Source organism: Trypanosoma brucei, chromosome 11, assembly GCF_000210295.1.
Source record: "Trypanosoma brucei gambiense DAL972 chromosome 11, complete sequence".
Classification (NCBI taxonomy): domain Eukaryota; phylum Euglenozoa; class Kinetoplastea; order Trypanosomatida; family Trypanosomatidae; genus Trypanosoma; species Trypanosoma brucei.
This window is the reverse complement of record NC_026744.1, coordinates 3,918,086-3,943,076: the sequence shown is the minus strand read 5'-3', so window position 1 is coordinate 3,943,076 and position 24,991 is coordinate 3,918,086. Positions and strand designations below refer to the sequence as shown.

The following is a 24,991-nucleotide window of genomic DNA, read 5'->3' as shown; positions in this document are numbered from 1 at the left end:
CACACTGAGGGAAACCCCATACATTTTGTATTTTCAAGGCAATTAAATATACGAAATATTCCATTTTTCTTTTGCTGTTGTTGCGCGCATGTATGCTTGTGTCTTTTGCTTACTACCGTCTCCTGCAGCTTGTCCCCTTCTTTCTGGTTTGTCGGTACCTTCAAAATATATTTGTACCTTCTCTGACCCAAGGGAAAAGGGGCGCAGGTGTGCACGTGTGATCTCTTAACCAATGCTTAAGTTGCCTACAATTGCTCATACCGTGCAGGCGGACTGTCAGCCCGCGGCTGGGATGGGCAGGGGTCCCGGACTCCCACATTTACCTTCGTGGGATCAACCAGCAGTAATCAAACTGGACCCAATTAATCCACCAAGTCCCTACAGGCCGAGCCTCCCTCGGCATAGGTATCCAACTGTATTAGAGTCGCTTCCCCGTGTTTCAGGGGTGAGGGCCGAGGCGTCTGCGAGGCCGGGTTTACACTCCTTCGGTACGAAGGGTACAGTAAAACCCGACGAGTCACTCTTCGAATACGAGTATGCGTGCGTCCTCAACATATGTAAAAGGGAGAAAGAATCTAGAGAAGACATTATATTTGAGGAACAGCGGATTTCTGTCCGTCTATGGGTAGATTATCTTGCTGAGGCTGGGATTCACCTCAGTAATGACATCTGTTTGAGGGAAGAGGAGGCACGCAACCTAATTGAACGTGAGGAAGAGCGACGTTACATGTGTTTTTTCATTGAGATGACCTCCACCGCCGACAACATGCAGAGGCGTTTCGAGGCGAACCTACGTAAACAGATCGAAGAAATCATGCCCGACTACAAGAGGATGCGAGAAACAGCGGTTGAGGAGGAAAAGCAAGACTTGAAGACTCTACTAACATGGTTCAAGGACAATAGGCCTTTCAACATGATTCTTCCCTCCTTCCTTTTCGAAGAGGACAAAAACCGGCGCCGACTTCCTCCCAGTCTTTGCAAGAGGAAGGTAAAGCCAGTGACAAATACCAGAAGCAAGAGGTATGATTCTATTCATACTTCGAATAAGGACAATTCGACGGACCGTTTCTTGGAAGAGGCATTTCTAGAAGAGGGACGACGGGCATGGAGAGTGGAAAAACAACGAGGGTTTGCTGGCCATCGCATGACCTTGAAGATAAACGATATAAACAATGAAGAGGTGGCGACGAGGGATGATATCATAATGGAAGAATTGCTTCAAAGGGTTGCATTTGACACCGCCGCGATAGCCAGCATGTGCGATGTGAAGATGAAGGTGGCGAAGAGGAGGACCCAAGAAGCGAAAATGGAGAAGGAACTTCTAATCGAGGAGGAAAAGCGCAAAGCTATACTTGACAAATTGAAAGAGGAGTCAATTCTCAAAGGGGAAAATGAATTGAATATGTGCCTCTTGGATGAACCAACAGAGAAAGAGATGCAGCTGGTAAATGCCATCCAACACAAACAAGGAGAGAGTGTCTCGCCGCCTGTGGAGGATCGCAACTGTGAAAAACTCAGTGAAGAGGTGTCACCTTGCGGGAAGTACACAAATCTCAATTCACAAGAAGAACATGAGGCCCTCCAAACCCTAATCGAGTTCGAAAACAATTTGCGTCATGGCGGAGGTGGAGCGCCAGATTGTCGTGCCACCGCCGGCGATTCTGATAGCAAATGTGGGGGCGTAAGCCCTGCTGGACGCCTTGAAGGCAGTAGTCAGCAACGGCTGAGTCTACCCTTAGAGCGTGCCAGCTCGGCCGCACTCACGTTAAAAACGAGTTGTGAGTCAGAAGCCTTCAAAGAATTTCAGGCGAGTATTAGATCCCGAGACAGCAGCGCCTCCAAGCGTACGGATATTGCCATTTCGGTGGAGGATGAGCGTGTCATTTTAGATGTCTTAAAGGTATTTGAGGACAGCGCACGGATGCGCGAAAACATGAGTCCAGAGGATCGCCATGTGGCCGAATGTGTGAGAAATGTTGTGTGCGCGCCAAATGGGTCAAAGGGACGCGACACTGACGTCAAGTCGAGCGGTGACGCAACTGCAACTCAAACAGAACTAGTCCGTTCTTTGGAGGAGGAGCACGAGATTCTCAATTTGTTGATGGAACAAGAATTGAAGTTGCAGGTGGCTAACGACGCTGAATTTCGGCGGCGACTATCCGGTGGAGGAGTGAAAGATTGTATGTTTCAGCGGGGGACACCGGTTGGTGTTTGTTGTGGAGAAACACCAAGCACCTCCCCCGACTCTGCCATGTTTCCAATGCTGAATATTGTTTTGAGTATCGCGGCGGAGCGAGATCCGTATGTTATGCTTGGAAACTCCGCTCTATCCGCCCTTGGAGAAGCCGAATGTACCATTGCCGCTTCCGCTGGTCGAAAAGTGGGGGAAATTGCTCGTGTTTTCGCGCAGGCGCAGTATACCCCACTCTGTCCAGTGTATCTTCTGCGTGGGCTGTGGTGCACGGAAAGTTCTACCGGTTCTTCTCTTGACTCCGAAGATGTAGAAGAACTGACTGTTCAGCTGTTGCAATGGGAAGCAAGGGAGCGGAACGAAATAATCCATACTCAGATTGATACTATATGGGAGCTCTACAACAAAGCCGCAAAAGAGGCCAGTTGCCTGACAAACACAGGATGTGGCGATGTATATTATGTCGGTGTGCGGATACACAACGAGTCTCTTAAGCGAAGGGAGATGGAGTAAGGGGGGGGAAAGTTGAGTCAGGGTGAGGGTAATTTTTTTGCGCGTGAGATAAGGGTAAATATAGGGACCCGCTATTTGTTTTCGGCATGTATTATGTATTGAGCAGCTGTCATTTTCCTTATGTTACTGTTCTCTTTTTTGTTTCTTCAAAACTCATTGTGCTTACGGATTACTTTGTACAATTTTCGTTGTCCACAACGGCCAAAGCACGCCTCCGCAACATGGTAAAGGTGTGGATATTGCATGCCACTATTTTCCCCAGGGTTATTTATAAGCAAACGAATGTTGTCTAATTTACTTCAAATACTACTTGATGTCTTTTGTTTTTCAAATATCTTCTTGTCCATTTCACCCCCGCCTACAGTTTTTTTTTTATTTACTATATGACAACCGTAATATTATCGCATGGGGAACTGTATACAATTTGAGTGGTGGCCTTCATTCACTGCCATCATTTTTGATGATCGTTCAGTTATTTCCTAGAAAAGGTCCTTGTCCTCTTGTCGTTGTTTCCCTGGGACTTCTTCTTTGTTCATCGCATATATTTGATGTTTTTACCTGTTTATATTTCGCTGCAATATTCGTGGACATGTGGGCCACTGCTAGTTGTATCTGTCTCAGCTCGTGCTGTAGCTATTCTGCTTTTCCTTTATTTTAAATCCTTTTTCCTTCTCCCCGACTTCGCGCTTCCCCGCTCACTTTCTAAGCGTGGGGAAGAGGCATTCATTTCTCGCAGCACTATTATCAATTCGGGTTGACAAGAGAGGGGACGGCTGGTGTGTGTCCTTGCGTAAAGAACAAAACTTGAAGTGAACTAAAGGGAGCAATGCCAAAAATGCGTTTAGACTTCTTAAAAAATGTCTCCCAGCGACTAGCAACTGGGAGGTCGATGCCTCTTCATCAAGTGGAGGCGGCCCTACTGTACGGCAAACCCGCTCAGCGTGCAAAAATTGTGCAGAAAATCCTTCCTAATGTTTATGCATTGAGTCTTAACAAATCAACACACTACCTACTGAACACACTGCTGGACAAATGTGATGGTTTGATACGAGTGCAAGTGCTCTACCAGTTGAGGCGGAAGCTCGTAGACCTTAGCCGGTCCAATGTAGGGAATATTATCGTTAGGGAAATGTTGGAAAAACTTCCTGCAAAGCAAAAAAAAGAAATTGCTGAGGTATTTGTTCTCAATGCTGAGGAAGACGAGTTCAAAAGACTCTGCACCCACCGAATCGGGAATTATGTCGCTCAAAAGATTATTGAATACCCTTCCTCCTGCGAAGTGGTTGAGGAACGTTTCCTCCCTTACCTTGGCCAGCTTGCACTTCACGAGTTTGGGCAACGTGTCGTAGTCAAGTACGTTGGGGTCACCAGCGACGGTTGGAAACAGGTATGTAAAGCGCTCTTCGGTCTTGACGATGACGCCACCTTGAAGAAAGGTAAAACAGGGGATGACACACTTCAAGAGCGAATTAGTCAAGTTATTAAAACCACTAACGATAATATGACGCTCTCGGCGCTACTCAAGCATCCCCTTGTTCCTTCGAGGGTGAAGGACGCCCTGTGTGCCCACCTCTCTGAATATGCTGGTGAATACCTAAACCCACAAAGTGTTTGTACCGGAGCCCAAAAAGGGGAGAAAGTGGCAGAGGATGACGAATTCGCAGCACCCGAGTTTGGAGATCTTCCCCTTACAAAGGCTTCTCGTGGACATGACCAGGGGTCACCGAGACACCTGCATCTTTACGTAACTGTATTTGAGTACGGCGACTTTGCCCAGCGGAAGGAACTATGGGACTGTATCATGGCTGCGCCGGGTCTCGTAGAGCATATTGTTTCGCATAAGTTTGTAATTAACGTAGCTGTTGCTGCCTTTAAGTCCTACCCAGAAAGTCAAGATGCATTGTGGAATGCCTTGGTAGGAAATGAGGGGCGTGACGTCGTTGAAGTTTCGCAGGATCCAGTAGGAACGATGCTCCTTCGTGCTGCTATGGAGGTCGATAATAAGCGATTTACCGCTGCGCATCGACGTCACTTGGCAGAGTCGGCACTGACACTCTCACAGGACCCTGTTTCGTCACCTGTGATACAGAAATTGTTGGAATGCTCCCGCAGTGATGAAGCTGTTACTTTCCTTATCTTCGAATCTATTAAGGGGGAGGTACAGCAACTTGTGCTGCACTCATCAGCATCCTACGTTATTCAAGTTATGCTACAACACGGATCCCTGAAACTGAGAGGAATGCTTGTGGAAGAGTTGATAGGCGCTTTCTTGGATATGCGCAATGTCTTGTCATATGCTCAAGGGTCTCGTGTAATGCAGAAACTCCTTGCGTACGCCTCCGACGAAGTGGTTGCTCGTGTTGCTGGTGACTTCATAGCCGCATCTCAGGCTGAAGGTAACAAAAAGGGCGATGAAGCACGGGGAGATGGACGAGATGAGACGGGGGAAGAACAGGATGTGGGGGTTGGGGGAAGGAGGTTAAGTCGCAAAAAAATAAGGGAGATGAACAGAAATAAGCATTATGGTGTTGATTCCCACGCTTTGGTTTCCTACTCACTTCACAGCCATGCCTGTTATGTCGTCCAAGCTCTTCTACGTGAATGCACGTCGCGTGGTTTAGATACGCAACGCAAGCATCTTATGAATGAGTTGAAGCCGTTTGTCTTTGAGTTATCAATTTCTCCGTGGGCAGGGCGCATCGTGCTCGAAACGATGCAGCAATGCGGAAGCGCTCAGCTGAAGGAAGCAATGAGCAATGTTGTTTTCCTTAAGGTGGAGACTTGGCTCACAGGCGCTGGGGAGAAGGAAAAGGGACAAGGAACAGGACTGAACCCAACGCTGCGGCAGACGTTACGTCGCACAAGGAAGGAAGACCGCAATGGAAGTGAAAGCACGCATGAGTCACCAGCCCGCAAGAGGCCTTTCAAAACGGCCGAATGAACGAAGGCGTGCGCTTCTCCCCCCCCCCCCCCCACACACACACACATGTTGACGAAACGCAGGGCGCGTTATATCGATTATATCGGTAACCAGCTCTGGTAGAGGGCTTAAGTTGTAAGCGTGGGACTATGATCAATGCGCGAGCACATACAAGGCCTTATTTCTCTTGTGGTATTAACGTGATAATGATAAGGAAAAAGGGGGATTAGGGTTGGGGTAAAAGTGTTTCAATACCCTCCAACAGAAGTTAGGGATTATACTGAAGAGGTGATGGTTGCGGTTAATTGTCGAGTGATAGTGTGTTGACACTTCAGAAGCTTGGAGGGGAGAGGGTTCGTTCGTCATATGCTGGTGCCGTATCGCATCGGTTTTTTCCCATTGTCTATGCTAGTTAAACTACCTTTGATGCTCAGGGGGGGTCGTTTTTGTGCAATGTCACACGTGAGGCGGGTATGTTCCGACGCGATCGAAGTTCGATACAGCACAGTTTAGATTGCTGGGCTATTGGTCACAGATACGTGTTTCATTATGTTTACTTCATTTACCACTGTTAGGTTGTCGGAGGAGGTAAACTCTTCGCGTAAGCAGCACCCGAACTGAACCGGCGACTTTCATTTGTTCCGTTATCGTTCTTCCCTTCCTTCTGCTCCATCTTCTAGGAGGCAACTTTAAATCAAACCAAATCAGCAACCCATACACACATTTTCTTCCCTTTCCCTAAAATTTCAAATCCTGAAAGTGGTATTACAATGGGGAAGGGGGGGGGGGAGTATGTATGTGTGTATGCATTTGCGAAAATGCCATGAAACTCAGCGAGTAAAATAATAACAACAATAACAATATTGGTAACACTTATATATTCATATTTTAATATCTCACAGTGGCCTTGGTGGTGTTGTCCGTGAGAAAATACTGATGTGGTATCCCTAAAAATACTTTTTGTGTGTAATAAAACAAGCGGATTATCTTCTACTCATTTTGCTCAAGCGAAGAGTGAAAACAAGGAATAAGGGAGTGTAAAAGTTGAAAGTAAAAAAAAAAATAAAAGAAAATAGAGAAATAAACGGTTTGTTGAAAAAATCCAATAAGTTTAAAGGTTTTTTTTTAAAGGTTGAGCAAAAAGGAAAAAGGGGCAGGCCGGTTAACCGAACGTAATTGAAAAATTTGGCTATCACAACTTTTTTGTAAGGTGAGCAAAGGAATGGCCTTCAACCAACGCTTTGACCGTGGGGCTCAGCCCTCTTATGCAGCCGTGCAACTTCCCCCCGGGTGGCAAATGGCTTATTCGGTAGAGGGCGAAGTTTATTACATTGACCACAACACCCGCACAACACATTGGAAAATTCCTCAAGAGGTGCTTAATGAGATGTACCATCAGGGTCAAACTTACCGCCCTTCACGCAGCCGCCGCGGCATCGACCGCTCCAAAATGAAGACGAAGATGTGCATGAACATTCAAAACGGCGGTAAATGTACGTGGGGTAACGCGTGTGCCTTTGCTCACAGTTCGGAGGAACTTGCGGCAGTACCCCACAATGGCGGTGGCCAGCGCATGAGGATGGATCCTGGTGCACATCAAGGCAATGATAATGGGTTAGATAATAACCATCTGCAGCAGTAGTAACAATGTCACCAACAGTGAAACCCATGTTTGTGGGGAAAATGTGAGTATTGGCTCCTTCAAGTTCTTTCTCGCAAGCGTTGGCGTTTCGTTCCTTTCGTTACGTATAATAAAAAGGGAAAAAAAAGTTTCTTACTATTTTGACGGTTAAGTGATCGAAGGAATGGAAGAAGAGATCCAAATTGAAGATGGGTGAGGTGCCATTCCGATGAAGACTTGCGTGTGGTCCGTGGAAGATGCTTTCGTTATATATATATATATCACTAACTTCTTTTTTTTTTTGAAAGGTACAAGTGTACAAACAGGGTGAACGGATAAGGAAGCAAGAGTGTAAACAAAACAACAGATGACCACAATAAAGAAAGTAGGAGATACAATGAAATGGTTAACCGATTCACTTGTAAGGGGGAAAAAGCAGCTACTTGTTAATAGCCGCGTTCTTAAAGGGGTAAAAACGGGGGATAGATCATAAAAGGGGAGAAATAAAGGAAGAAGCAAAGATTGTGCGGGTGGGGATACAAGTTGAAGCGAACCAACAGATTAAGTTATATAAATAAATATATATATATATATATATATATATGTATATGTATCAAAGAGAAGAATGACCGAGTAACTCTTCGGAAAAGCGGTGCATTCATGATAAGTACGCGTGTTTGCTTCCCTATGTGAGTCGCTTGCTTTTGCCGAATGGGTGACACTGGGGTGTACATGTGTGTGCATGATGAATTTGTTCCTTTTGATAGTTGCTCCCTCCCTCCTTTTTTTTTTGTTTCTTCATCATCATCATCATCGTCTTTCCCCTCCGGCACCAGCGATGTCGTTTTCCACCTCTTTCATTGCCGTTCCCTTGCCGTTGCAGTTGCCGCGGTGGTGGCGGGGGAAATGAAAAAGAAAAAAAAAAGGATTGAAATAGAAGAGATGGGACCGAGACGAATATAATGGCGGAAGTAACTGAAATGAGAAGGTGCCAACCGTTTTGCCTGGGCGAGTGGGTGGTGGTGGTGACGGCGTGTGTGTTTGTGAGGGAGGGAGGAGGAGGTGGGGCGGAGAGGTTAAACTACGAAAGCAAAAGCTCTCCAGCCGTTTTAATCAAGTAAAGCAAAAATGAATAAGAAGGAGGGGGGAGGGGGAAAGAAGGAGTATAATGGAAAAGGAAAGAAAAAAAAAAAAGAAAGTTGTAGCGAGGAGACAAGGTGGTGAACGAAATGACGTGATGAAGTATGCATAAGCTTACATATGCAGGAGAGAGTACATGAGAGCACACAAACAGTCGTATGTTTTAAATGTACGGGAAAGGGGGACACAGAGCATGAGTTAGTACGGTTACTCTCCGGATCGTGCTACGGTTAATAGGTGTTTCTTTACTTCTGTTCTTTTTTTTCGCTTTCGGGTGTTATCCCTTTGACTTGCCACAATCTACCTATGATTTCTCCTTCCTTATTTTCTTCTTTTTTTTTTCTCATTTGCTTGGTAAACTAGGATAATTTTGATCATTTTATTGAGAAGGTTGCGAACTGATTCTGTTTGGACACTTTGATTATAACGGCTCATCGAAACAACACATGTCTGAGTTTGAGAGGTTGATTAGTGTTCTGTCTAATTAGTTAATAAGCAGTTGGGCTCCCTTTCTGAGGGAGATGTTTTTCAATCAACTCTTGTTACGTTTGCGTGTCACACCGAGACGTTTTCCACAAGCCTCAGCACCTCCGCGGAAGGTTTGCACGGATAATCCCCTGACGCGGTGGTCCCAAATGCTCCGACTGGGTTGGCCGAAGCACTGTCATCTCCCACATCTGTCCGTTGGTTTGGAAGGTTGTACCAGTGCCTTTAACGCAATGAATTCCATACGTACTTGTATGTTCTATGGCACGGCAGTTCCACCTTCGTTTCTCTCGCTTTCTAAGGCAGAGGATATCAAGAACATTCGCGACCGCCAGTGTGGTACAGACGATGCGGGTTCGAATCCGGAAACAACATCACTGGTGCTTAATCGCGTTGCCCAATTCGGTAAAGAAGCGTTTTTCAGGGGGCAATGGGCTGAGAACTTCCCGCTAGTGGCACTGGAAAACTTTACCCACCGGTCTCAGAGCCTTTTTACGTGTCGAATCTCGTCGGTAGCGCGGCTGCTCATCGGACATGAGAACCGAGGTGTGAGCTCCAAGTATATTGAATGTGATAACGCGACTATATCAGATGAGAGTGATGGCCAATGCGCTGACTGTGTTGTGTACGTACCACAATACGGCACGATTAGCTCACTCAACGTAGTAACTTCCATGGGTATTGCACTCTTTTATGCCTTTCTGGACCAGAATTTCCCTCATTCGAGATCGTTGATGACAGAGACAACTAAACGCGCCTTTTGTCCAAACACAGATGATGAACTGGAGGCTTTGCTTAGCTATCAACGCTGCTTCCGAGAGCGGATTCCGACGACCCATGGCTACGGCGTGCCGTCCCGTATTGACCCCCGGCCTATACATCCTCTATATTTTGGTAAAAATGTGGAAAATATTATCGATACTCACAACCACCTGAGAAAACTTTTGCTTCGAGCCTGCTCCGATCAACGTCGCCCTGGAAAGGGCCGTTGTTTCGGTTTGTCTGTGCTCTGCCAGAACGAAATAGATCTTCGTAACCTCGGGGGTATTGTTCGTAGTGCAAATGCATTTCTTGTTGACAACATCTTTTATTTTGGCCGACGTAAAATTAATGTTGTTGGAACCGTTGGCACCCAGCACTACACACCACCAACTTACTTGGGAGACCTGTTTGAAGGGTGCGGAAGCAGTATCGAAGACATGGAACCGCAACTCAACCTCATGAAAAAGCGTCTCGATGAGGCAAACGTTCCCTGCAGGTGGTGGTTTTTGGATTGTGGGCATAAATTTTTATACTCTGCAAGTAGAAGCCGTGTAAGTGATTTGCAAGACTTGCAGGGAAGTGAAGGTAGTCAGGCTGCATTGGAGGCAGTGAAGTGGTACGAAACTCGTTATTCCGACCCAAACTGCATGTTGAGTTTATGCGAGTCAGAGGAGACTTTAAGGGAAGCAATACGCGAAGGGGTTTTGCTTGTCGTACCTCAAGAGGGTATATTACCACCGCTTCATATTCTTCAGCGATGTGAAAAGATTTTAACTGTACTTCCCCATGATTTCACCGATACCGTTTCGGCAGGTTTGCCGGTTGCAGTTGCCGCCGGGATCGCTCTGCAGCGTTTAAGTGCGGTGATGCATCCAAATATCACGACCCTGTAGGTTCTCACGTATCGTATCATGAGTTGTGGTTGTACGTCTCATGTTTTTTTTATTTTTTGAGGGGGAACGATTCACGTTTTCCTGAAGATTCCAAATATCTTTTTAACATATTTACTGTGCGGTAAAAAAAAAAAGACCAAAGAGGGTACCGCAATATAATTGTTACCTAGTATTTGTGCGCCGAGGTAGTCTGGCCGTTTGTGCATTTTTGTCTCTTTTTCTCCCATTCTCTTTGCCCCCCTTTTTTTTTATGCCACAAGGGTTTACGCACCGCAGCTATTCAGACTTTGGTAAGCTGTTTGAGTCAACAGCTGGTGCGTACTGGTAAGGAGCAGCAGAGAGGATAGTAGAGCTTTCTTAAAAGCAATACTTCCTCGTTAAGCGTTTTCTTCACATAAAAGAAACGCACGTATCAATAACCATAGATTAATAAAACTGTAATCATAGAATTGTTGTGATATTTCGTTTGTGCGTTTTCAATGGATAGGGAAAAACTAGCGTGGGCGGGACTAAGTATCGTCTCGGTGGTTTTCTTTTTGTACATACAAAACTCGTCACCGCGCCGCAGTCGAGGACTTCACCGGCCACGTGGAACCCGCGCGTCCCCTCCACGGCCCGTACCAAATAAATACCGTAGCGGAAGTACACCCGGAACAGCAGCGTGCCGGAGCGAGGGCTCCCGAAGCGTCGTGTCTTCAAGACCCGAGCGTACAAATGGTCTCACAGCAACAAGTAACAATACATTCAGTAGTAAACATGAGCCATCTGCTCATCCACAGGAATCCCGCACAAATGGCGAGAACACTCCCGCCAGGCATCCTCACTGGCTTACTCGCATTAGCGGAAGTGGTTTGAACAGTGCCGCAAGATCACGGCGACCCTCCACTGCCACAGCTCCTTACATGAACGAGACCCCACAGAGGCGGGAGCGGGGAACACAAACAACCGATGACGCGTTTCGAGTGGTTAACGAAAATGATGCACTCGTGCAAATGGTGAGTACTGATGCTCTTCGATGCATTAGCCCCATTCCACGGCAGGGCAAGGAAACACCTTCACCTTTGTCACAAGATGTTGACTTATGCCTCGGCTACTCATTGCTTGGTGGAGAGAAGTTGCCGTCATTTCTTCTTTCTCCAGCGTTGGATGGCGGAGTCGCAAGGGAGCTGATGGAACTTATCGAGGCAGTACAAACCCCGGAAGTTGATCCAAAAGAGTGGCTTGAACTTTATAACTTCCTGACAGAGCTCCCTCGCAGTGTCTTGTGCCACATACTGAAGACAAGAAAGATACCAGAACTTGCACCACCACTTCTCACAGCACGGTCACCTCAAGACAAACGTTTAACGCATCTCAGCCGGTTGCAGCAGGAGGTCTTTTGTCTATTGAGGGGTGAGCGCGGTCGCTATTCGAAGATCGGGCGCTTTGCGATGGACGAGAGGGAGGCCATCATCATATGGTGTCCCGCCGAAGGCAAAACCACAAAATATGAAAACCAATTTCACCAGTTTACAATACTTTCGAGCGATGATGACGACAGTGAGGATAAAGATAATGCTGATGACTTAAATGGCTCACCACAATGTGTGAGAGTGGCGGAAGCCGTCGAGAAAATTTTATTGCGTCGCCGACGGGCTAAGATGCCCTCGTCGGCAACTCAGTTTCCCGAATCTTCGTCCGTTTCAGGTGGGGAAACCATGTGGTATACCAACTCATCGTTTGAGGAGGCTGAAGTGGCAACTCTGCTGAAACAACTGATGAAGCTGCGGCACCACGAAGCGTTTTCTGTTCTGCAGCGGAACGGTACGGATTATTCCTTTATACTCAACCTCTTGAGCCTATCTACAAATGCTCAGAGTATGCTCGAACGGTCCATTTTGAAGAAAAAACAGCGGGCCCGTGCCAAAGTGGGCGCGCCCTCGTCATCCACCTCTTCTCCATCCATTACACCGTCCGGTAAGTCGGGTGTGAAACCACATGAGCAGGTTGGCACACGCTCTAACGGAATGAGCAAACATACGGATGTGCGGCAATATGAGGAGCCGAACTTAAACGAGGAGTTGAGCATTCTGCTAGACAAAACCCCCTCAAGCTCTTTTAATGATGGCAAGGAGGGGTTCATGGTTTCAAAAAAATTATTCGGCTCGGAGAGAAATGGCGAACGCACACCCCGTCGCAAGGGAGTGCACGAGCATTATGCACGTGTTTCCACTACATCAACAGTCCCATCACCTTTGGATAACATCGTTGACCATAAAATTCTACCGTATGGTCGCATGAATACTCACGCTCATGTGGAAATGAATGGTGACAACAGCATCTCGTCTGGGGAGGGCAGTAATTTCCGTCAAAAGAAAAGCGTTTACGACCGCCTTTATACGCCACCAAAGAAAACTGTGAAACCCGCCGCAACAACTTCATCGTGGGCAAAAGCACCGTTTAACGTGTATGTGTAAAGCTCAGGTAATATTCTGGGGGACATGTAGGCAAATTTGCGCATATGATTCACCTTTGTTACCGTAGTTGAGGCTCAAATTCTTTTTCTCACCTGCTATTGTATGTGTATTCCCCTCCCTCTCGTTTATGTTTTTTAATTTTTTTTTTGTTTCCTCCTCACCCCCTCTTTTTTTGTTTTCCTTTTTCTGTCATTTAACAAATTTGTTTCGGTTATTTCAACATCAAAGGTAAAGAGAGGGGGGAAGGGACTGTATTTACATGTGGATGAGGCTTGAATGAAGAGGAAGAAAAAGAAAGAGTGGGCCCTCCATTAATCAACATCTCTGCGGCCTGCCACATGTTTACAAATGAGGGTAGCGGACCTGAGGTTTTGAGGTGTAAATATGTTTTGTGTGGTTTACATTTAGCTGTCACCGCCCACGTAACACCTTATACATCAATATATCCCCTTCTGTGTATTTTATTTTCTTGTTTTAAAGGCAGAAATAATGTGTGCGTGTGTGTCTGTTGCCGTATTATTAGTGCGGACTGCGCCGTCACGCACTCGGGGAGGTGTATTTTTTTTGTTTTGTTTTTTGTTGTTATTGTTGTTGTTTTCCCCTTTTTTTTCTTGCGTTGTTCTCCTTCCTGTTGTGTGCAGTTGCGTACATTACATGTCATCGAGCATGTATGTGTTTACTTGATTGCCCTGAAAGTGGCAACATGACGGGTGATGACCGAAAGAACTTGTGGGAAGTGACGAGACAACGCAAGAGGGACCCATAGAGGTGGAGAGAAAAGAATAAATATGGAGAAAAAGGAAGTTGTAAGGAGGGAGAGAGAGAGAGAAAAAAAAATGAATGAAGAGTATGTAAGCAATGCGTTACAATAAAATGAAATATTTAGGATTAGTTGGGTGCAATTGAGTTAGTGCGTGAGTAGGAGGGGTGTTAAATCGGGGGAAAGCGACCGAATGATTTTTCGTGTGATGTTTCTTTTTATGTTCACAAGTCGCTGCGTCGTTTCCCCGTGGATTGTGCCTTTTCTTCCGTATATATATTTTTGCTTTTTGGTATCTCTGTTGCCCAGTGAAAAGAGAACATTATCATCGGCTTCTTTTTTTTTAAATGTTAATTGTCATATTCGTATCGAATTTTATCGTTTCTTTTTTTTTTTTCATCTGTTCTTCTATGAGAAATTTCCTTGTTTTTACACGTAGTGTGCGTGAAAACTCACAAGAGAAAGCATATTTAAAAAGAAAAACAACTGATCTTCGTCATTGTCTCCGCACTCACGAGAGAAGGGGAAAACAAGTCGAACGTGATAAATAAAAGGAAGCGTCGGTTAAGTATTTCATCAAGTGCTATAAAGAAGTAAATATAGAGCGGAGTGATACGGCGCTACCACCGAAAGGTAGGAAATTGGCTGAGACAACAGAGAACTCTAGGTTAGGTGAAGTATTTTTTTTCGTTGCATGTAAGTTTCATGCATCACGGCTAGTAGCCGGAAGACGATTCACCGTGAAAAAGAATCTCATATTATATAAATTTTCTCTCAGGGAGAGTCGTCGTTCCTTTTTTCTTATTTTCGGTGAGAAGAGGTTAAAGTGTGAAGAGTGAGCAGGGGGAGATATCGCTCACCGCCGTCCGGTTGCGATACGGAGGGGGAAAGATTGTAAAGACACCAACAGCAGGTAGAGGTTTTAAATAATATACCGTGAGGAAGAAGGGACGTTTGAAAGAGGAGAGGAGGCAATTGTGTGGTACCCTTTCATTCTATATTAGCTGTCGTTTTGAGGGTCATATGAGTCATCCGGAGCACTTTGGTATATCATATGCCAATATTGTGTATGCATTTCTCGTCCGTGTCGATGGACTTCATATCAATGATTCAATTAACCAAATGTTTAGATCCAACTCCAGGGAGAAGAAAACTCTCATCGAATTTCTGCTGAAGAAAAGGGGGAACCATAATAACGCTGTCCTACTTGATAAAGATAGCGATGATACCGAGTCAAGGTTGCCCTTGCGTGGGACAGCGATGGCGGAGCTGACGAGGTTGGCTGGAGAGGATTTGGCTCAGTGGACTCACATAGTGAAGGGGAGATATTGTGCTCCCTCTTTAGAAGAAACAAAATCTGCGGACTCTACACACATGCGGTGGCGATTGACAACTAGTGATGTTGTAGCGCAGCTCACGATGGTACGAAACACTTTCATGGCCAATATTCTTGACTTCAAACGCATGAGTGGAACCACAGGGCCTTCTTCTTCTGTCCCCAATAACGAGGCACTGGGGACATTGGGAAACATCCCGGTTTCCCTCCTAGACGTGTTGCATGAAAACGTCGTGGCGGCTATCAAGGACTCAATCTCGAAACTCTGTACACGATTAAGGAAAACATGCCCACCAGGATCTCTAACCAGGTCCATGGTTGCAGTAGACTCGCACGTGACAAGTGGTGCATCTGCACAATGGGATTGGAGTGAGGCTCATTTATTGGCCAGTGTGGTTGAGTTGGTGTGGGCGTTGAGTGTCTCTGTCGTACTTGACGCACACAATGCTTCTGCCGTGTGTGCAGGTGGATTGCTTTATTCATGTCGACTTCTGTGCAGCGACGCGGATGCTTCCGGCGCCAATGAAAATGATTACGGTTCACAGTTGTCACTTCTCCCACCGGTGTTTTTCCTGACACACGATCTTGCAGTGAAATTGGAGGCCCATTACCATGCGGTACTACAGAGTGCAGGTTGCAGCATTGTGTCACCGTCACGTGTGTACTATTCCTTGCTCTCTAGCTCTTGCTACGACCTTTTATCTCAAATTGATGAGCAAGCTGTTAGAGGGCACTGTATGAGTTCGGTGCGTCTTTGTGTTTCGTTGCTGAAGGAAGCACGTCTCTCGTGCGAAACTTGGGAAAGTGTGAGGTGGGATGATATTGTAAGTAGGGTGAGGTCGGGTATTCCTCAAGCAAACCGTCAGGTACTTGTGCAGGACTTGGAATGCCTTTGGCACTTTCACCGCAACTGGTCTGAAAAAACTAGGGGTGGTAGAACTTCTTTGACTAATGACGCACAGGTGGGGGGTCTCCCAATCATTTTGAGTGGAAAGCTGCCATCGTTTCTATCTACTCGATTTCAAGACTTAGCGACGGAATTATTCAGCAAATGCTCATCCCTGAAGTCGGTTGAGGCGTCAAAAGGAACAAAAGCCGTGGAAAGTATGTTTGTTACTGTTTTCTTCGACGCGCTATATATGTGCCACATTTTTCACAATGGTCCAGGTAGCGTGGATTCACTTGTAGTATTACTCGTTCTTGTGAAGAAGATACTGCCACATGCGAAGAAGGAGAAGCGACTACGTGGTGTCGTCACATTGCTACTTTTGGGTTGTTTGTTTCCGCAACCTGTACCAGACAACGGCAATACCAAAATACATGATCAGTTGGTGGGTTCTTCGGGGCAACCGATATCCGAGATGCTGCTAGGCGAATTAGACTCCTGGCGAAAGTGCAAATATTCCATGTGGTATGCTATTTCCGTTGCCGCGATGCTGGGTTGTGTGTCCCCAGCATCTCTTTTGAAAAAAATGCCGAGCTTTTTGAAGACATTGAGAAATTTGTTCTCTTCGGTTGATAATATAGACAGAAGCTCCATTCTTTACTCCACGTTACACGTTGGTGGGCTACTTGTTGATCTGCACCTAAGAAACGCGACGGCATTGGCTGAAGATGTAAAGAGCTGCACCGAGTGCTTTCTTTACTATACGGAAAAGATGTTGGTCAAGGACCTACACAACGAAAAGTGGCGGGAAGGCACTGGTGCTCCGGCGTGCATTATGGCGGCATCAGATTTGTTATTGTTTTGCCTGCAGCAGGAACACTTCTACCTCAAAGCAACAGGTTGGCTGTTAAGGCTGCTCGATTGCAGGAACAAAACAAGAGGGTCTGTAAAAAGTGTAAAGGGTCCGACCATCTGCTACGGCCAACTCATTGCCATGCGCGCGCTCTCTGCGCTCTGTGAGTTGAAGTACTTTTCAGTGGACTCAAAGATGTCTGAGCAGAAAAATGGCACTAAGAACGCTGTACTTGCATGTAATTTAAATTGTGGGTATCACAACACTGTTGACGAGCTGTATGACGATTTTACCGATACAAAAACACAGATTCGAAGTAAGATTATGGGAATGATATTTTGCCGCGGTTCGTGCTATAACTATGTCGTCACTACGGTCGAAGGACCCACTGCACTTTGGCACGAAGGTCACTTGAAAAATTTGCTTACTTTTATAAAGTTTACGAACAACATACAAACCGCTATTAACGATATACGTAAGGCAGCCTTTGAGTACCTAAATGATGCTGCGCAGGAGAGTTCGATGAACGGTACAAGCGAATTCAAGCTTCAACTTGTTAGTGTTCTTATTGTCGCTGGTTTTTTCACTCCTGCACGCGCTATGCTCGATAGAAGCCTCACGCTACCGAAACTTCTTGTGGGGGCAGACTCACAACTCAAGGAGGCCGTTGCTCGTGTGGTGTTGCCGCTTTACCTGAAGAGCGGAAACAATAGCAACGGGAGTAGTTACGGGAGGCGAAGCCTTTGTAGTTGTGCCTTCGCGATATACAGACTGGCTGAGAGTGTTATCGACGTACTTGTTAGTGAAGATAATGGGCGTGTGGAAGAGTTGGTGAAGTATCTTACTTCACACCTGCTAGAGCTTAGAGACGAAATGGAGTACATAACCCTCAACGACATGTACGTGCGAACGACTCATGATGATGTCAAGGATTCACCTCAGTTGGGTCGTCGATGGGATTTTTTTTCCGCGGGGGCAGAGGTGAGGGCATTTAACTGTGCTGTAGGTTCACGCAGAGACAAATGGAATTGGCTGTTAATACCCATGAACAGAAATGTTGACCAACTGGAAGGATGCTTTTCTTCGCCGGAATCAGAAGGTTGGTATGTAGTGAGGGCACTTGAAGGCACAACACTCATGGACGCACTTGAAGGGTTAGCTATCATTCTACTTGGTCACACTCGCCGCACTGTGCGGCAGCAGGCGCTTCTGCAGTTGGACATATTAGCTTCTCTACTGTCTCTGCAGCGCGTCCATTGTGGGGACCAACTCTCAACGAATGAGGATGCTGTTGGAAGGACTCACAATGCTCCCGGGACTTCTGCTGGGATGAGGTTGGGAGCTCATGGCCACGAAGGAGCACAGAATCAACGATTCACGGCTTCTGAGGTTCTAAAGGAGGTTGGTGAAAGCTTCGAAGATATGTACTTATCACTGGAGGAGTCTTACATCCCATTTCCCGCAAGTACCAGCTGGCATCCTAAGTCTGAAAGGCATCAAAAGGGAATGGGATATGTGGGAGAGAGGTCATTCCGGACGCATATAGGTGTAGTAGAATCCTCACGCGGGACGCCTGCGGATGTTGAAATGCACATTCGTGTGAACAACTCGGGGAGCCCGCTGGTCTCAACTCCACTTGGCGACCGCTGCATGATGGCGGATAGTGAGGCATATCTCCTCATATTCGTGTCTGCGTTAGCACTTGTTCTCGCAACCCACTGTTACTACCCTGGCTCCGCGCTTGTGCGCGTGACGTGTGCCCTTGCAGGGGAAATAGTCCAACGTGGTTTGAAACTCCACATGGAGGGAAAACTACCTCTGTGGAGGTCTTGCTATGTTTTGAGGTTCTTGATATTATCTGTCGATAACACCAAAAGCCTACCGGATGCAAATCGCGTGACAGCTGGAGGCGAGCGTAATCGACCCGGGCACCGGCATGGCGGAAATACTACGATTGTGGGTAATTTTGATGACTACAAAGAAGTAACGTGGCAAATTATTAGTCGATATGCGGAATACAACAAGTTGATGGATGACATCACAGTGCCCTTGATCACGTATGGAGTGAGTTCTACTACCACGTTCTCCTTTTTTGATGTTTTGCAGTTTCTTCATCTTGGACCACTTGAATACACATGGACACGGGACACGCCACTCGTTACCTTTCCTGGTGTGATGGACAGTAACCATCCCCTCATCAAGAGCCTTCGAGATATCCTGTACAAATGCAACTGTAGCCACTCAGCGAAGGATGCGGAACATAAGGCCTGGGCGTGTTTATCTGTTTTCTTGCCAACCCTTGTGGTTGTGGGTCGCCGCTTCTTTGTAAAACCTCCCATTATTCCAAGCCGTGAGCAGGAGAAATTAGCCATACAGCGTACGCAAATGGAGAAGATTATTGTTGGGACTATTGATTTTCTGTTGCTTGGTAACACACGCCTGTTTGAAGCTGGTGAGAACATTGAAGAACAACAAGAGCTTCAGGCAGAAACTCTGTTTCAAATACTCGACGAGGGAAATGGAGTGGCCGCGCGCTCTTGGCTTGCGCTGTCACGGAGTCTTCCAGCTACGAACAACGGTGATGAGTTGAGGGCTTCTTTCAGCCGTAACACAGTTGGGGGAGCGATGACCATTATTTTCCTTCGTGGTTTGTTTTACGACTTGGTGACATTGATATTTTCAAAGGAAACGAAGTACCTGGAAACACAACTAAAGAGCATATTGCTTCTCAAAGTATTTTACAGCCTGACACATCAGGTTCAGTGGTTTCTCGACATAAACCCTTTGCAAGTCGATGACAACCCCGAGGCGCAGTTGCATCCGAATGTTCTAGTTGCCATGGAGAAGGGTGTTCTTGCTTTGCAAACGGTTATATTATCAATGGAGCAACTTACAGGGGGCTCTCCGAGTGCGACCGTAGCCAGTATTGCAAACAGTTTTTCAGAGAATTTCCTGAAGTGGTTGCAGCACGCTCTACCGCCAAATAACACTAACCTCGAGGGTGACATGCCGTGTATCTTCAATATCGCGGTGACGCTTCTAGTCGCTGACGCTTCATCATGGGAATCAATGCGTCGTGTGCTTCACCAAGAGCCAGTTGATAGCCCAGTTCACAGGTCACTGTTCTCCATAATGGTAACTGCCTTTTCAGTTCTGTGGGGTCGTCTAGAGCGGACGGTGACGTCACCGAGGGTTTGTGTAAAGCGTATATCCTACCAAACGCGTTCTGATGCTAGCTCAGACGCACGTGCAAGTTTGCTGGGAAGCGGCACAAGCTGCGACAGCGTGAACAAAATGATAGTAACCAACAGCTCCTTAATCTTTTACGCATTGATGTATTCGTACGAAGAGTCTTCCGTTGGACCTGTTTTTGATCCGATCGTTCGTTCCAAGGCGAAGGCGCTACTGCAGTTGCTCTGTGGAGAACTGCTTATAAATGATACAAGTGGCGAGGATGGGTTTGCTCGTTGGTTTTACCTCCTTCTCAACGCAACACGAATGCAAAGGGATAACGTGGACGTATCCGGTCAGCTTTTGCAAAATTTCTTTACAATGGCGAGCTCTATCATCCTTTCCGCAGGGGCCACGGTTTCATCTACAGCTCCAATACACCCTGTTTCAGTAAAAATAGCACTCAGGCTACTGTCTCTGTTTGTGCGACAAGTGGAAGCTACAGAAGAAAGCCTTCGCACTATGTTAAAGGTTACTCAGGCATGTCGAAACTCAATTTCGGATAATTACATTGCTGAAGTATGGGGTGGTTGGATTGCATATGAAGGTGCCGGAAGGGATCGCTTCATTGCAGTCCTCGTGACATCTATGATAGATATTGCTGATAAGAACACTATTGCCTACTACATTGATAGATTTATTTCCAGCGAAAAGTTGTCACAGGGGGTGGGAGAGGGTCGTGTAAGCCTGGACTCCCAGATACAGAGCACATACTACAATTTCTTTTTGTTTTCAATATATCAAATGAGGCTTCTGAACCAAAGGCACGCGTCAAGTGCGCCAAGTAGTTCCACAAAGTACGACACTGCGCTGAACGACATCACTTCAGAGTTTTCAAAAGATGATAGAATCGCACCCAGTTACACAGCGATGTCGTCGGTGAATTGCATAAATTTCGAAATGTCAATCGGCCGCTGTCCCAACGTTAATGTTGCTGGTAAAGGTAAGATGGCATGGATTGCCGAGGAAAACATCTGGCACGGACTTCAGAGGCTATCACAAGAAGCAGTAAGAGGCCGTGCTTTTAGTACGGTGCGGAGAGAGAGATGTTCAGGTCGTACATGTCTTTCCCCGATGCCCCTTTACCCAGACGATGTGGAGACCTCTTTGGAGCTAAGTTTTGTGAAACCACTCGTAAGTGTTCTATTTTTCGCATCTTGGTCAATTGAGCGACTGCAGGAGCATGGCCAACGCCTATGGATGGAAATTTATCGTGACCTCTCTGCCCTTGGAGAATTTACGAGTGTTGCAGGGTCTTGCGAAGTAAAGAATGAACGGCATGTCGTATCCTCGTCTTATCCATCACGTGACGTGATCATTAGCCTCGCGAAGCGCGATGCAACTAATGCTGATGAAGGAAGTTGTGTTGAGGATGAACAGGAAACGGGATCGGTGGTGCAACAGAGCGAGGCAAGCTCTGAAAGCGACGATAATACGCTCGTTCAGAACGACGGAAGTAATTTTTCCTCTTCAGAATCAGAGGAGGCGGGTGCTTTCCGAGCGTCTGATGAGAAGAGCGTGATTGATTACGGATCGGTTGTAGAGCACTGCAGTACTGAAAGTAACGGCACAGTAGTTGTTCATGGCGGTACTCACACAACTTTTGCTGCTGAGCGTACAATTACTGTTGAAAAGGATGACAAACAGTCCGAAGAAAGGAAGCGGCGGGACCGCTTGAAGAGGAAGAAGGATATATATCGCGTCGCGCACAGGGATTATCTTACTTTACACATCCATTTTTCATGTATGTTGCTCGCACACCTCAGTTCCGGTGTGTTGCACCGGTCAGATGAGCGGGACGAGCCAGGCTCGCGCTTTTATGTTGTGGACCTTGCTTTTAAGGTGTTGGAGAAGTTGCTGAAGGGGACCGTAACGGACCCGACGTACCGTGCTCCGAATTCTACAAAGTACTGGTTGGAACTCACTCTCACAAGGTTAAGACATCGTGATTTGATGATGGCGCAGAAAGGGAATGAAATGCAGCAGATATGGGAATGTTGGGATACGTTGCTACTGGAAGAGTCGCTGGTCTTTGGCGATTCAAAATTAAATGAGAACCATGCTCATTCCCCCTCTTCCACCGTGGATATTGTTTTCGCTGAGCTGTTCATGGGAATTACAGGGCACGGTCGAAATGTGTTCGGACGACGGTTTCTTCAGCGATGCCTCCATGATTCATCGAAATGGCTGACACAGGGTTTTATGATGGAAAACAGGGCGTGGCAACGGAGGCACCAAGTTCATTCACATATTTCGCTTCTCTGCATGAAGGTAATTCGGAGCATCTCCACGTGTCTCTCCCTCTCAACCGAGAACCTTCTTGTCGGCTGCGGCAGCCGACATCTGTGGGTGGAAAAGATGTCAATGCAGCTGGCAGAAGCGAACCTGTTGCGTCACCTACTCGCAGTTTTGTCGGATCGTGTGGGGGCGAACAGCACCGTCCAGTCGGGTGCTAATCCTCAGCATATAGTGACGAACAAAAGGTATGTCTCGTGCATTCCTGTCATAACAACGCTGGCGTGCCTGCTGCGCGACATAACGATCCATGAGATTCTCTATTCCTCGGAATCTCAGAAGCAGGGGATGGACAGAACGAAGCCTGAGGTTTTGGCAATTGCGACCCCGTTTGGAAGCAATAGCTCGTTCCCAAGCAGTTACCTTGTTTCATGTTTCTGGGCTGGTTTTGCACTCTTGTTCGCTTCTGATGCTTGGTCCTCGGTATGTGACTTGCTGACGGTTTTCCACAGACATGGATGCTTGAAATTTCTTAACGTAATACCCAAACCTCCTCCCTGCTCGTCGGGTACCTTCCAATTAACCGTCCTACCGGAGTGCGCAGCTGTGCAACTTGTGCTCCTCCAGCAGGGAAGGCTTACGGCAAAGCAAAAGAGGGATAACGATGAACTGCGCAGTACCATAGGGCGTAACTATAAGCACAACACCGCTGTAGTGCTGAAGTATTTAAGTGAATTCAGTCAGGATAATAGTGGTAGTGCAGCACTGCTGGCCTTCTCCGAGCTGGTTCTCCTATGTGACTGGGTGTCCCTTAATTTGGCTGGGTTCAGTCCGGAGGTCCTCAAGACACTGCACGTAGAAGAATCGAAAAGCAGAGAGAACAGCACGACGAACCTTGTGAGGAGCAACGCCGACCTTGGTGGCCCACCAGTGTATTCCCTCTGGGATTGTCTAGGACTGTTTGGCGAGACGTGGAAGCAGTCGTTAGTGGTGTTTTCGGGTGGTTCTGGTAGTTCGCTGAAGAATTTGTCGTTGCGGATGAAATATGTGCTGGATGAACTGTTTCGAGTGTGCTCGGAGGTATTCAACGTTCCCTCGGTTGAAATGCTTCTTAGCCGTGTGGATTTGAGTAAGCAGAATGGTGTTCATCCCGGAAGCCCGTTTTCTGGCTCGGGACTGGACGACATTGACGTTTGTTCCCTTCACAGTTGCGCGGATACGGCAGATGATAGGTGCTGTTTGTGTGAGGACAACGTTCTCTCTTTCCAACAATACTTTGAGATTCTCGTTGTACTCCCGTTTATGTCACTGTTCCGGTCGCACCACACACCCTTCCCGATGTGGAGTAAACTTCTTTCGTTTGTTTCAGCGCTTCTATGGTACCATGAGCGTGGTCATACGTACATTACGGACCTCCTGTTGAAATTTCTTCCCGATTTGGAAACCGCCCTTGACGATGTCATCATGCAGAATGCCTTAGTAGATGTCAATGAGGTTCCCTTAGTCGACAGGTTACTCGTTTCCGTTATAGCCGAGGAAGTATTGGCCAAAGCGGAATGCCTTAAGGCTTGCCGACCCGCGAAGCAGAAAAACTTGGTCTATGATAGTCGACGCCACCCTTTACCGCTAGTTTCCTTGATCGACAACGAACAAGTCATCACCGACATTGTGAAGTATCTCGTAGATTCCTTCTCCACGTCTCTGGGGTCATCAGCCGTCAATTTGCATCAACTCTCTGCTGTGTCCCTTGGGAGTGAGAACGCGACCGCCTGCCGGTACCACAGCACCAGCAACAGAACTAAGGGAACTGATGGGGAAGGGATGGTAAATACTGATGGAAAATCGGCCGGCGAAGAGAGGAGTTATTTGGACTGCGAAAATGTTGACCGTCAAGAGCCCGACGAGCAAACGGAAGAAGCATGTCCCATCGCCGGGCAGTTCTCTGAGCAATCATCTGATTGTTACCAGGAGTCCGAATCAGGGTTGGGGACGCGCTCGCATCGCTTTGGTGCATTTGTGTACGAGACCCTACCCCATGCGGTTGGCCCCTCACACCAACTTCACCAGCTTCCCATTGAGAACTACTGCTGCTCCGTGGGCAATACCTCAGTTGACCCACCAAAAGCCGATGACGAGGGGGAACAAGCAGATACAAATAACAGTGGGCAGTTGCTAGTAACATATGGAGACGATACTAGAACACAGTCGGCGTGCGATGCAGACACGATTTCCCGCACCTCCGGAAGGTATAGCGCTTCATCAGTTTCTGTCGATGTCGATGAGTGCTCAGGGTGACGCCGACGATGTAGTGGCATGCTTGATAGTGACTCTCATCTATCCCACTCGCACCATTATGTGTTATTCCGCACAGTGTTTAATAATGTGAACGTTGTGAGTGTGTGCTTTTTCTCAGGTACATATTCGGCATGAAGTGAGGTCTCATATTTTTTATCCAGCATCATCCTTTGCGAAGGTACGTTTTCTTTTTTCACTCTGTCGTGAGAAGGTTCCGCGTTCACATTACTGCATTTCCGGAGACCTTGATGTTTGTATAAGGTATCCTAGCTCGTCAAGCCCCCATGAGACTACACATTTAGATTCGTACGTGTGTGCCTATTTTCGCTTATGTATATGATTGTTTGTTTCCTTGTTCGTTTTGTAATCATTTTTTTTAAATCCATCCTCTGTTTTCGCAACTATTCAGTAGG

At 46.8% G+C, this 24,991-nt stretch overlaps 8 protein-coding genes across 8 annotated transcripts; all 8 read left to right on the top strand.

Moving 5' to 3' along the window:
- Window positions 1-232: 232 nt before the first annotated feature.
- Window positions 233-2,704, top strand: TbgDal_XI16800 (hypothetical protein, conserved; the record flags this gene model as incomplete). The annotated part of the gene is made up of 1 exon (XM_011782522.1): window positions 233-2,704. The coding sequence occupies one exon, from the start codon at window positions 233-235 to the stop codon at window positions 2,702-2,704; it is 2,472 nt and encodes an 823-aa protein (XP_011780824.1).
- Window positions 2,705-3,017: 313 nt separating this feature from the next.
- On the top strand, window positions 3,018-3,362 carry TbgDal_XI16790 (hypothetical protein, unlikely; the record flags this gene model as incomplete). The annotated part of the gene is made up of 1 exon (XM_011782521.1): window positions 3,018-3,362. The coding sequence occupies one exon, from the start codon at window positions 3,018-3,020 to the stop codon at window positions 3,360-3,362; it is 345 nt and encodes a 114-aa protein (XP_011780823.1).
- Window positions 3,363-3,530: 168 nt separating this feature from the next.
- TbgDal_XI16780 (hypothetical protein, conserved) lies at window positions 3,531-5,645 on the top strand (the record flags this gene model as incomplete). The annotated part of the gene is made up of 1 exon (XM_011782520.1): window positions 3,531-5,645. The coding sequence occupies one exon, from the start codon at window positions 3,531-3,533 to the stop codon at window positions 5,643-5,645; it is 2,115 nt and encodes a 704-aa protein (XP_011780822.1).
- A 1,201-nt stretch (window positions 5,646-6,846) lies between these two features.
- Window positions 6,847-7,266, top strand: TbgDal_XI16770 (zinc finger protein 2, putative; the record flags this gene model as incomplete). The annotated part of the gene is made up of 1 exon (XM_011782519.1): window positions 6,847-7,266. One exon carries the CDS (start codon window positions 6,847-6,849, stop codon window positions 7,264-7,266), a length of 420 nt encoding a protein of 139 aa, XP_011780821.1.
- Window positions 7,267-8,906: 1,640 nt separating this feature from the next.
- On the top strand, window positions 8,907-10,526 carry TbgDal_XI16760 (hypothetical protein, conserved; the record flags this gene model as incomplete). The annotated part of the gene is made up of 1 exon (XM_011782518.1): window positions 8,907-10,526. The coding sequence occupies one exon, from the start codon at window positions 8,907-8,909 to the stop codon at window positions 10,524-10,526; it is 1,620 nt and encodes a 539-aa protein (XP_011780820.1).
- A 479-nt stretch (window positions 10,527-11,005) lies between these two features.
- Window positions 11,006-12,982, top strand: TbgDal_XI16750 (hypothetical protein, conserved; the record flags this gene model as incomplete). Its single annotated transcript, XM_011782517.1, has 1 exon — window positions 11,006-12,982. The coding sequence occupies one exon, from the start codon at window positions 11,006-11,008 to the stop codon at window positions 12,980-12,982; it is 1,977 nt and encodes a 658-aa protein (XP_011780819.1).
- Window positions 12,983-13,320: 338 nt separating this feature from the next.
- TbgDal_XI16740 (hypothetical protein, unlikely) lies at window positions 13,321-13,689 on the top strand (the record flags this gene model as incomplete). Its single annotated transcript, XM_011782516.1, has 1 exon — window positions 13,321-13,689. The coding sequence occupies one exon, from the start codon at window positions 13,321-13,323 to the stop codon at window positions 13,687-13,689; it is 369 nt and encodes a 122-aa protein (XP_011780818.1).
- Window positions 13,690-14,765: 1,076 nt separating this feature from the next.
- On the top strand, window positions 14,766-24,578 carry TbgDal_XI16730 (hypothetical protein, conserved; the record flags this gene model as incomplete). The annotated part of the gene is made up of 1 exon (XM_011782515.1): window positions 14,766-24,578. The coding sequence occupies one exon, from the start codon at window positions 14,766-14,768 to the stop codon at window positions 24,576-24,578; it is 9,813 nt and encodes a 3,270-aa protein (XP_011780817.1).
- Window positions 24,579-24,991: the final 413 nt, after the last annotated feature.